The sequence below is a fragment of the Henckelia pumila genome, chromosome 4 (assembly GCF_033568475.1).
Source record: "Henckelia pumila isolate YLH828 chromosome 4, ASM3356847v2, whole genome shotgun sequence".
Lineage (NCBI taxonomy): Eukaryota > Viridiplantae > Streptophyta > Magnoliopsida > Lamiales > Gesneriaceae > Henckelia > Henckelia pumila.
This window is the reverse complement of record NC_133123.1, coordinates 109,074,902-109,086,512: the sequence shown is the minus strand read 5'-3', so window position 1 is coordinate 109,086,512 and position 11,611 is coordinate 109,074,902. Positions and strand designations below refer to the sequence as shown.

At 37.1% G+C, this 11,611-nt stretch overlaps 1 protein-coding gene across 1 annotated transcript; it reads left to right on the top strand.

Moving 5' to 3' along the window:
- Positions 1–10,322: 10,322 nt before the first annotated feature.
- LOC140861526 (uncharacterized) lies at positions 10,323–10,721 on the top strand. Its single transcript, XM_073264547.1, has 2 exons — positions 10,323–10,518; positions 10,582–10,721. The coding sequence occupies exons 1-2, from the start codon at positions 10,323–10,325 to the stop codon at positions 10,719–10,721; spliced, it is 336 nt and encodes a 111-aa protein (XP_073120648.1).
- The last annotated feature ends 890 nt before the right edge of the window (positions 10,722–11,611 follow it).

Here is an 11,611-nt window from a genome sequence, read left to right as displayed (position 1 = left end):
TTTAACAGGAACGATCCATTCACATAATTTTGATAAAATTTGAATGTAAACTTGACTTTGTCCATCTCGGTAAGACAGACCCAAATACCCCATGCCCTTCTGGTTGAGATTTTATTTTCTCCGAAAGTAGACACAAAGGGTATTTCTTCAGTTTTAGGATCCTTGATAAATTTATGACTATTTATATGAGATTTCCTTAGCTTGATGAAATGAAAGGGTTTGTGTGATCCTTTTCCTGTTGGTTCTGGAGCTGCACTGAAAAAATATAACTCTAGCACATATCCTCTGGACAAATGATCATTATTTGCCCATGTTTCTTGGACTGCTTCCTAGATCCATTTTGGTAACTGTGATATCTCCGGGAAGCTTGGTGATGTTGTATAAACTGAGGTCAAAGCCTCAAATTCATACCAGAGCTTTACATACTTAGGATTTACATTGTTTTTTAGCCAAACCCATGGATATATTTCTACAATATCAACCCTGCAAGTGTTCAGGTTGATTTCACTCCTTGTATTTAATTTCTCCCACCTCTGTTGATAAACCTAGAATGGAGAAATAATAACTGGATTAGTATCAATCTTATATTTTACCTTGTCAGTGTTGGTCCTAAGATTGATCTCTTCTTCTTTTACCCAGAGGCGGAGAGTTGACTTGATGAGTTTGGCTCATCAATTGTTGCTTCATCCAATTCATCAAAAACTGATGATAGATTAGCACTTTTTTCTTGGCTTTTAGAATCCCCAACATCTTGTTCTATAACCCGTGGCTGTATTTTTTTCTTCTTTAAAACCAATGATTTTATCATTTCCTGTTTATGAGAAACCAATGGTTTCTCTATACCCTTTACAATTGGTCCTTGAATAGCAGCCCATAGTTGAGTTTGAGCTTGCAAACATCTTGTAATTTGATTAGATACTTTGATCCGATCAACTTGTTGTAGCCTGCCAGCCATTTCAACATTAATGACTAACTGGTTGAACTCGGTTTGAAGCAACCCAAGGTGTTTCCTGAGATGCCTCTGCATTTTCATGATGGAATCCACTTCACTGTCTTCCATCCCTTGTTAAAATATCTACAAGAATATTTTCATGAGATTTAATAATAACAATATCAAAAATATAATTTTGATATAAAGCTTGCTATCTTAATAATCTAGCTTTCTCTAGTTTAGATTCAATCTTATTTCTTAAGAAAGCTTTTACCTAGGTATTATCAACTTTTAAGGTAAATTTTTTTGCAAGTAAAAATAAAACCCATTTTTCAAAAGCCTTTTTAACTGCGTAAAATTCCTTTTCGTTGATATGCCATCTAATACCATCAGATTCTGTAAAAAGGCCGTTACAGTATCTGCATGACACTTCCCCATCTAGAGTGAGTTTAGTAAGGACTGCTTCCCATCAATCGTTGCTGACATCTGTAAATAATACCAAATCATCCTCATCTACGGGTATAGCCATTTTTGGGAGTTTTTTACATATCTCCTTTAGTTTTTTACCCCTTTATTATGTTCATCGGTCCATATAAACCTTGCATATTTTTTTAACAAAGGACTGAACAGCTTTCTGTACATTTCTAGGTTGTCTATGAACATCCCTACAAAGTTAACCACTCCGAGAAAACTTTGGAGTTGTTTTACATCTCTGAGTTTATTTGAAAAATGTTGTACTTTTTCCACTATATGGGGCTGTAGAATTATTTCAGATTCATCAATCTCAATGCCAAGGAATTTGGTTTTCCTTGTTGATATGACTGCTTTCTTTTCATATAAAATCAGTCCTTCTTGACATATTTTTAGAGAAAATCTCTAAATGTTTAACATGTTCGTCTATATTTTTGGATGCTATCAGAATATCGTCAATATAAACAAACATGAAGTGAAAATAATCTTTAAAAAGACTATCCATCTTTCTTTGAAATATTTGGGGTGCATTAGCCAATCCCATAGGCATAACTTCCCAAATATAATGTTCCTATGGTGTAGAGAAGGCTGTAAATTTCTTACTAACTTCTTTCATCCGAATCTGATAAAACCCAGATTTGCAATCAAATTTTGCGAACACTATAGCATTTCGGACGCAGCTGATTAAGTGTTCTCTACTGGGTTTGAAGTATCCATCAAACTCCAGGATTTTATTAATACCTTGATAGTTAATAACTATCCTGGGTTTTCCTCTCTTTATTTCCCCATGATTTTTGACCAGGAAACTTGGGCTGCTATATGGTGAAACTCCTTCTTTTATTAGACCAAGGTCCAAATGTTCCTTGATAATTATCCTCATATCCTTTTGATCTGTTATTTTCATTGGGATAGACTTATATCTAACAAATTCATACTCTTTGCCTTCCTTTAAAGTAAGACTGCCTTTGAGTTGATTTCTATCCCACCATGCCAAAAGATACTCATTATAACTTTCTTTGAGTATATTTTTGACATTTTCATGGGATACCTTGTTTTCTAACTCTATATCTCTATGGATTAGAGTTACCTTTAGAAGATCCATATCCTCTATTTGGAGTTCTTGTTATGCTTTTATTTTTAACATGGTTTGTCCAAACCTCCTGGAATCTTTCATCTTTGGGTGTAAAATTTGTCCTTTATCACCATGCTGGCTGCAGAATATTATCGGCATCTGTCGATAAAAGGCCACCTTGAGTCTTTGAACTATGATCCTATGATAAAAAAAAATCAGTGAACATAAGTCGTCTTGACTCATTGTCTTGTGTGTTCTTCTTAAACATTTGCAAGAAGTTATTTCCTAACAGGATATCAGCTCCAGTATCATAGAAATATATGTGTGGTATTTTTACCTTGTACCAAGGTGTTTGGCTTGCTCCTCCCATAAGAATCTTTGCTTGTTTTATTCATTTGCAAAGAATTGAAATATTTCGAGAGAAATCTCGTCCAGAAATTTTTGGAAAGTCTTCTTCACAATTCCCAGGGAAGACGCCTCTTTTTTCTGTGCAAATTCTTGCTCCTGAATCAATATAGGCTGCGAAGTATTCCGCCTTATATTGTTCATACAACATCCCAATTGGAATGTATATGGAGAAAGGGCTTGTTGTCATTTTACTTAAAGGGATTACTATATGGCCCCGTCATTTTTAATAAACTGTGTTGTAATTCAGTAATCCGATTATGACTATTTAGCCTCAATGTTTCTAAGGCTACAATAGGTAGAGTATGATTAATCTTTTCTAATTCTTCAGTGCGTTCTAGTAAATCATGTCCATGATTCACTAACTTCAAGAGTTGTTTCTTTCTCTGTTTGGGAACAGAGTTCTCAAATCTGGTTAGGGGATTATCCCTTACCCAATTTTCTTGGTTTGCCATCTCGTGGAATTGTTATTGAATTCTCCAAGTTTTTTCTTTTGCCATAAACTCTATTCCTCTCTCAAGGCGTTTCCATGGTTTATGGTCTTCAAGAAATTCTAAGCCAAGAACTAGCTGATCTAATTTTTTTCCTGGAATTCCCCCAATTTGAACTTTCAATTCACCAATATTTATCGATACTTGGTAAGTTCCTTTTTCCTTGGAATTGATTCCTATGGATTGTAATTTCGAATACTATTTTGATTTCTTTCCATCCTTCTAGAGATCTAAGCTTTCCCATTATGGAAAACTCCTTTTTCTGGTGGAATTTCCTGTATAGGAAATTTTTCCCATCTTCGACTCTTCATTCGGTCACCCTGAAATGATAACCTTCGGGGTTCTATTTTAAGATCTCTGTATAGAACTGGTTTGTCTTGAATTTGAATGTATGTTTCTTGAATTAAGGGAAACTCGATTCTTTCTGGGTAGATTGCTTGAGCAATTTTTTCGAAAATCTCTGGGATTTCAATAAACTCATTTCTAATGAATAATTCTGAATGGTGGGTATTAGAAAGAGCATATGAAATTTGATATGTAATAGAATATGGTCTATTACTGATAGTTATGTTTTTGTTGCATATTTTAATGTCATTTTGTTATTGTTTTGCATTCATTTATGTGTTTTAATTAAGTATTTTGTTCGTATTGCATATTATGTGTCTGCATGATTGGTTTCCCGATTTTGTTGGTTAGGTTGTGCATTTTAGCGGATGCATGGACGAACTATGGAGCGAAGGGGAATGACGAAATTATTTTGAAGGGAAGCGCTCGATCGATCTGCAATACTTAACCGATCGAGCGGAGCATGTGAAGTTGAAAACAGTAGGCTCGGGAATTTTTTGCCGATTGATCTGTAAGATCTTATCGATCGAGCGGCTCGCGGAATTTGCAAAACAGTAGGAGTACATTTTTTGGCTCGCTCGATCGGTCCCATCTTACCGATTGAGCGAGTGTGGCTGTTCGGGAAAGAACTGTTAATTTTAGAAACTTTTTTATTTTTCTCTCTAGCTTTTATTAGGCTTTTATTCCGTTTTTCAGACTTAATAATCAGATTCTGAAGTTCTTCTTTGGCAGCTAGGTTTTGTATTACAATTTTCTCTCAAGATTTCTTCCTTTCTTTTAATTTTTCTCGAAGTTTTCATGAATCATTGTAGCTAAACCTTAGAACTTGGTTGAGGAAGACAAGCCCTTGATTTTGTTTATTCATGATATTCGATTTTCATGATTTTATCCTTATTGAGTATCAATAGTTGATCTGTTTTATTTCATGTTTGTTTGTGAAATTTTCAAATTGGACATCTTAGGATTTTGCTATGCAACTAGCTAAATTAGAATTCAAATCCGTAATTGTTTGAATCAACTAATTTGTGAAGCAACTACGTTTAATATTTTATGCTGTTGAATTTGTTGAATCGTAGGAACAACTCTTGACTAGGCTAAATACAATCGCTGGTATTTGTGTTATCTAGGTTCATCAGTTTTACTCGTTTAAATGCTACCTTAAATTTAAATCTAGATCGCTGGAATTCGGATTGGTTTATTGGTAAGGCTTAATTTAGAACGCTGGCGTCTAATTAGCTAAGATTAAGGTAAAATAGGAATTTGATTTTCAATGATGAATATTTGATAGGATTAATTATTTTTAGGAATCGATGATTGAATGAATAAATATCAAGGGTGTAGTCGACCGATACCAAGGCTTGTTTCTTATTGATTTTCTCATATTTTTAATATTGCATGATAGTGATAATTTTTTTTTAATTGCTTGAATTTTCAGTAGTTAATTCCAAAACTCAAAAACCCCCTTTACTTTACTTTAGAACACGTTAAATTCCCCTTTTCTCATGGGAACAATCCCTACTCACACTATAACATATTTTTGTTATCTGATTTGAGTTGGGTAATTTGGGCGTGACACGATTAAGCGCTACCAAATTTTGGCGTCGTTGCCGGGGAATCGGTGTTTAATTTATTTTGTTCTTTTTCTTTTTATTTTGTTTTGTTTAATCTCACTCTCTTCTCTTTTCCTTGTTTCTAGTTTCTCTCTCGTTAATGCTTTCAGGTGATTTTGCTGAACAAGACCTTCTCTACGACCCGGAGATCGAAAGGACTTTACACAGGCAAAGGAGAGAAGGTCGTAGGAAACAGAAATAAGAAGTTGCTCGAACAAAATTTCCAGAAGAAGAAATGGTTGCTAATGCTAATCTGAGTCTAAGACAATTGGGCACTCCTGATCCCAATCAACAACCTTTATGCATTACTTTTCTTACTTTAGAAAATAATGCTACATTTGAGCTTAAATCTGGATTGATTCACTTATTGGCTTATTTTCATGGTCTTGCAGGTGAGAAACCTAATAAACACTTGATGGAATTCCATGTGGTTTGCACAAGCATGAAACCCCATGGAGTGACAGAGGAGCAGATTCAACTGAGGGCCTTTCCTTTCTCTTTGAAGAGTGCTGCTAAGGATTGACTATACTATTTACCCTCTGGTTCTATCACGACTTGGATGGAGATGAAAAGAATCTTTCTAGAAAAATATTTCCCAGCCTCTAGAGCCGCGAACATCCGGAAAGAAATCTATGGAATCAAGCAATACTCAGGGTTATCACTGCATGAATACTGGGAGCGGTTCAAGAAGCTTTGTGCTAGCTGTCTGCAGCACCAGATAAGTGAAAATTTATTAATCCAATACTGCTATGAAGGTTTGTTATCTCATGACAGGAGTAGGCTAGACGCGGTCAGTGGTGGAGATTTTGTGGATAAAACTCCGTACAAGCGAGGAATCTGATAGAGAATATGGCTGCCAATTCTCAACAATTTGGCACCATCAGGAATGATCATGTACCAAAGAAGAACAGTGAGGTAAATGTCTCTTCCCTTGAGCAACAATTAATTGAATTGACGTCTCTTGTGCGTCAGATGGTTGTAGGGAATGGAAAGATTGCAAAGGCATTTGGTATATGCGCTGCAATGGGACACGCCACTGATATGTGTCCTACACTTCAAGAGGAATCGGTCGAACAAGTTAATGCTACCGGCGGATTTCCTGGACCACCACAGCGGAAGTATGATCCATATTCCAACACATACAATCCTGGTTGGAAGGATAATCCAAATCTGAGATACGAAAACCCTCAGGCAAATCAACCTGGACCTCAAGCACCACCGCACAATCAAGCGTATAGGCCACCGTATCCTCCACAACAGCAGCGTCCGCAGATTCCAGTGCCAAGTGAGTTTCTTTAAAACATAGTTAAGGATCTTGCAACTAATACTCTGTCTTTCCAACAGGAAACCCGAGCAAGCATCCAGAACTTGAACACCCAAATGGGGCAGCTCGCCACTGCAATCAACAAGTTGGAAACACATCATTCCAACGTTTTACCATCACAAACAATTCCAAACCCAAGAGAGAATGCAAGCGCAATTTCTCTCTAAGGAAAGGGAAGGAGTTGAAGATCAAGGAAAAAGAAGTGGATGTTTCAGCCAAAGAGAAGTTACAAGAAGAACCAACGGCAAATGATGGAGAGGCATCCAAGGAAGAAGTTCCAAGAGGTAAGTTTCCTCCACTTTATGAATATAAGCCTGTTGCCCCTTTTCCATTAGCACTTAAGGAGTCTAGAAAAGATAAAGGGATAAAGGAACTTTATGAGACTTTTCGTAGATGTGAGGTGAATATTCCGTTGCTAGATGCTATTAAGCAGGTACCTCGATATGCGAAGTTTTTAAAAGAATTGTGCACAGCAAAGAGGAAGCAAACACTGAAGGGCTGTTAGAAAGTGGAGCAAGGTGAGAATTTATCTACTGTGATCCAATGAAAATTGCCCGCAAAATGCAAGGATCCAGGTATGTTTTCTATCCCATGCACTATAGGGAATGTTAGACTTGAGAAGGCCATGTTAGATCTAGGAGCATCAATCAATGTTATGCCATACTCTATTTATGCATCCTTGAAACTTGGTCCATTGAATAAAAATGGAATTGTTATTCAGTTAGCTGATAGGTCTAATGCATACCCTAGGGGAATAGTGGAAGATGTGTTAGTGCAAGTAAATAACTTAGTATTTCCTGCAGACTTTTATGTGCTCGACATGGAAAACGGTGATCACAATAGTCCTATTCTGTTAGGCAGACCATTCTTGAAAAATTCCATGACTAAAATTGATGTTCACAGTGGCACACTAACTATGAAATTTGATGGAGAAGTTGTGAAGTTCAATATTTATGATGCCATGAAATTTTTTGATAGTGATGATTGTGTATATTCCGTTGATATTGTGGATTACTTGGCACAAGATTATTGCGAGCATGCAGGAAAATATGGGCTAGAGGTGGCTATTGTTGCACCCATTCAGCAGGATGATGGAATTGGATTCAATGAAGAAGTGCAAGAGATTGAGAACATTCTGAACAATGCTCCTGAGCTACCTCAGTCAGGTAATGTCTCTTATTTATCTTTACCAATATCTAATACTCGACGCCTTCCATCTGTTTTGCAGGCACCAGTGGCCGAACTGAAGACGCTTCCCAAACATCTTAAGTATGTTTTCCTTGAAGAAGAAGAAACATTACCAGTCATCATCTCCAACAGTTTGAAAGCTGAACAAGAGGAACAAATAATCAAAGTTATAAAGGAGCACAAGACTGTTATTGGGTGGACCATAGCAGAAATCAAGGGAATTAGCCCTTCTACATGCATGCACAGGATTCTGATGGAGGAAAGAGAGAACCCATCGCGTCAGCCGCAAATAAAGTTAAACCCACTAATGATGGAGGTGGTGAAGGCTGAAATTCTGAAACTTCTTGAAGTTGGAGTCATCGACCCGATTTTTGACAGTCAATGGATCAATCCGGTCCAAGTGGTACCCAAGAAAATCGGAATTACTGTGGTAAAGAACAAGGATGACGAATTGGTTCCCACCCGAATTCAAAATGGGTGGAGGGTTTGTATAGATTATAGAAAATTAAATACTGGAACCCGAAAGAGCCACTTCCTTTTACCCTTTATTGATAAAATGATTGAACGTTTAGCATGTCATCCTTATTATTGTTTTCTTGATGGATATTCTGGTTATTTTTACATTCCAACGGTGTATGGTTAGTATTTTTTCTGATTTCATTGAGCATATCTTAGAAGTATTTATGGATGATTTCACAGTCTATGGTGATTCATTCGAAAATTTCTGTCTAACCTTGCTCTTTTCCTTAAGAGGTGTGTCGAAACCAACCTAGTCCTAAATTCTGAAAAGTGTCATTTTATGGTTGGGCAAGGTGTTGTGTTGGGTCATGTTGTTTCATCTAAGGGAATAGAGGTAGACAAAGCTAAAATTGATATTATTCAGTCTTTCTCTTATCCCATATGTGTGCGGGAAGTGCGATCTTTTCTTGACCATGCAAGTTTCTACAGGAGATACATTCAGGATCGCATCCCTCATGTGAAAACTGTTGCAAAAAGATGTTCCATTTGAGTTTGATGAAGCATGCAAAAAGTCTTTTGACAAACTCAAAGACTCATTGACATCCGCACCAATAATCCAACCACCGGAGTGGAGCAAACCATTTGAGATCATGTGTGATGCCAGCAACTATGCTGTGGGCGCGGTTTTGGGCCAAAAAGTTGGGAAAGCATCTCATGCTATCTATTACGCTTCGCGTATCCTGAATGATGCCCAACGGAACTACTCCAACACTAAAAAATAACTCTTGGCTGTAGTTTTTGCCTTAGAAAAATTTCGTTCTTATTTACTTGGTGCTATGGTTATTGTTTATTCTGACCATGCAGCTCTTCGCTTTCTGATGGCGAAGAAGGAGGCAAAACCAAGCCTAATAAGATGGATAATACTCTTGAGCGAATTCGATGTGGAAATCAAGGACAAAAGAGGAACCGAGAATCGAGTCGCTGACCACTTAAGCCGTCTAGTTCATATTGATGAGGAGCTGAGCTTGCGTGAAGAATTTCCTGATGAGCAACTGTTTTCAGCGAGCACATAATTACCCTGGTATGCAAATATTGTAAATTATTTAGTTACTAAAGGGTTCCCTTATGAATTTTCCAAGGCACAAAAGGAAAAAGTGAGAAGCGATGCTAAGTACTTTGTTTGGGATGATCCATACTTGTGAAAACACTGCGCTGATCAAGTTATACGATGATGTGTACCTGCAAGTGAGGTAATCCCTATTCTCACGTTTTGTCATTATTATGCATGTGGTGGCCATTTTGGAGCGAAAAGGACAGCGAAAAAGGTGTTGGATTGCGGATTTTTCTGGCCATCCTTATTTCAAGACGCTTGCATTTTCTGTAAGTCGTGCGCTCAATGCCAGAAGACAGGTAATATATCCCAGCGCAAGGAGATGCCTCATCAACATATTTTAGTTTGTGAAATCTTTTATGTTTGGGACATCGACTTCATGGGACCTTTTCCAAGTTTGTATGGATATATATATATATATATATATATATATATATATATATATATATATATATATATATATATATATTACTTGCTGTGGACTATGTCTCAAAATGGGTGGAAGCAAAGGCCACCCGTACTGATGATTCTAAAGTTTTTGCAGAGTTTATCAAGCACAATATTTTCTCTAGGTTTGGGATTCCACGAGCCATCATCAGTGATAGAGGAACGCACTTCTGCAACCGAACTGCGGCCAGTTTTCTAAAAAAGTACCATGTGATGCACAGGATCTCCACTGCAAACCATCCACAATCCAATGGTCAAGCTGAAGTTTCGAACAGAGAAATCAAGTCCATCTTAGAAAAGACCGTGAATCCTACAAGGAAGGACTGGAGCTTGCGCTTGGATGACGCTTTGTGGGCTTACAGAACCGCGTTCAAGATGCCGATTGGAATGTCTCTGATATTTGGAAAACCATGCCATCTGCCCGTAGAATTGGAGCATAGAGCCTATTGGGCTACAAAAAACTTTAACATGCATATGGATGAGAGTGGCGAGCATCTAAAGTTGCAGTTACAAGAATTAGAGGAGATACGCAATGATGCATATGCCAGTTCAAAGATTTACAAAGACAAGACAATTGCCTTCCACGACAAGATGATTTCTAGACGGGAAATCGAAGTCGGTCAGAAAGTTGTGCTCTATCACTCACGACTTCGGTTATTTTCAGGTAAGTTGCGTTCACATTGGAATGGTCCATTTGTTGTCACTAATGTCTTTTCCCATGGTGCAGTCAAAATACAGAGCTTGGACACATCCAAAACATTCAAGGTGAATGGTCACCGACTTAAACACTACTATGAAGGAGTCCAAGCGAATGTAGAAGGGGACGAGCATGATCTCACTCTAGATGCTCCGCCAAATGTCGAGTGAATCATAGCATGCAGTCGAGTTATAGACTGACTGTGAATTTATTGCTGACTGGGAGGCAACCCGGTGTTTTTCGTTTCATTTCCCTTGTTTTTATTTTTCTAGTAAATTGTTTTTTTCTTTCTTGTTTTGAATTTGTTTGTTTTTCGTTAAATTAGAAAATTCCAAAAATATTTTGAAATTTTTTTAGGCCCGCTCGATCGTTCAATCTTTACCGATCGAGCGGGACGTTTATTTTGCATAGGCAGTAAGTTGGGTTGTTTTCACCCGCTCGATCTGTTGGAAAACGTGTTCAGATCAATCAAGAATTGATACCCGGTGCAGCGGAAGTTTAAAAATTTTATTTTATTATATGGAACGATTCCATATATGGGTATCAAAACTTTTACGATTAAAGTTTTTCAAGAAAAAATAAAACACAGTTAAATTTTTACCTCGTCAAGCAAAGCCTTGATCGTGGACTCCAACAGAATTTAATATGCTCTTCTTGTAAATCCCGGGAACCGATGACAGTCACGATCTAACTCCGGAATTAGGTCCACGAATGAAAAATAGAAACCCTCTGATTGACTGCACTAGAAATCAATCAGAAGTTTTACGTAGAGAATAAACAGATATGATCTGTTAATTCGATTTGTAATTTTTCACAAAAATCACAAGTCGAATTTTCTCCAAAATGGACAGAGGAATTTTCGAAAAACCTCTTGAATAATATAGACTGATTTTTGAAAATTTCTAGACTGAAATCTTGTGTAATTTTCGAACATAGTACATATATTTATAGATAATTTCTAGACTAGATTAAGTTATAATTGCATTAGGACTCTTACTCCTTAGGGCCCACAATCCATAACTTAAGACCAACAAGCCAAGCCCGTTGTTCTAGAAATTAA

Bases quoted from the DNA above. Each gene is read 5' to 3' on its own strand.
- LOC140861526 (XM_073264547.1), top strand. From the start codon at position 10,323: ATGCATATGGATGAGAGTGGCGAGCATCTAAAGTTGCAGTTACAAGAA. The intron at 10,519-10,581 runs GTAAGTTGCGTT...CCCATGGTGCAG, and splicing joins ACGACTTCGGTTATTTTCAG to TCAAAATACAGAGCTTGGAC.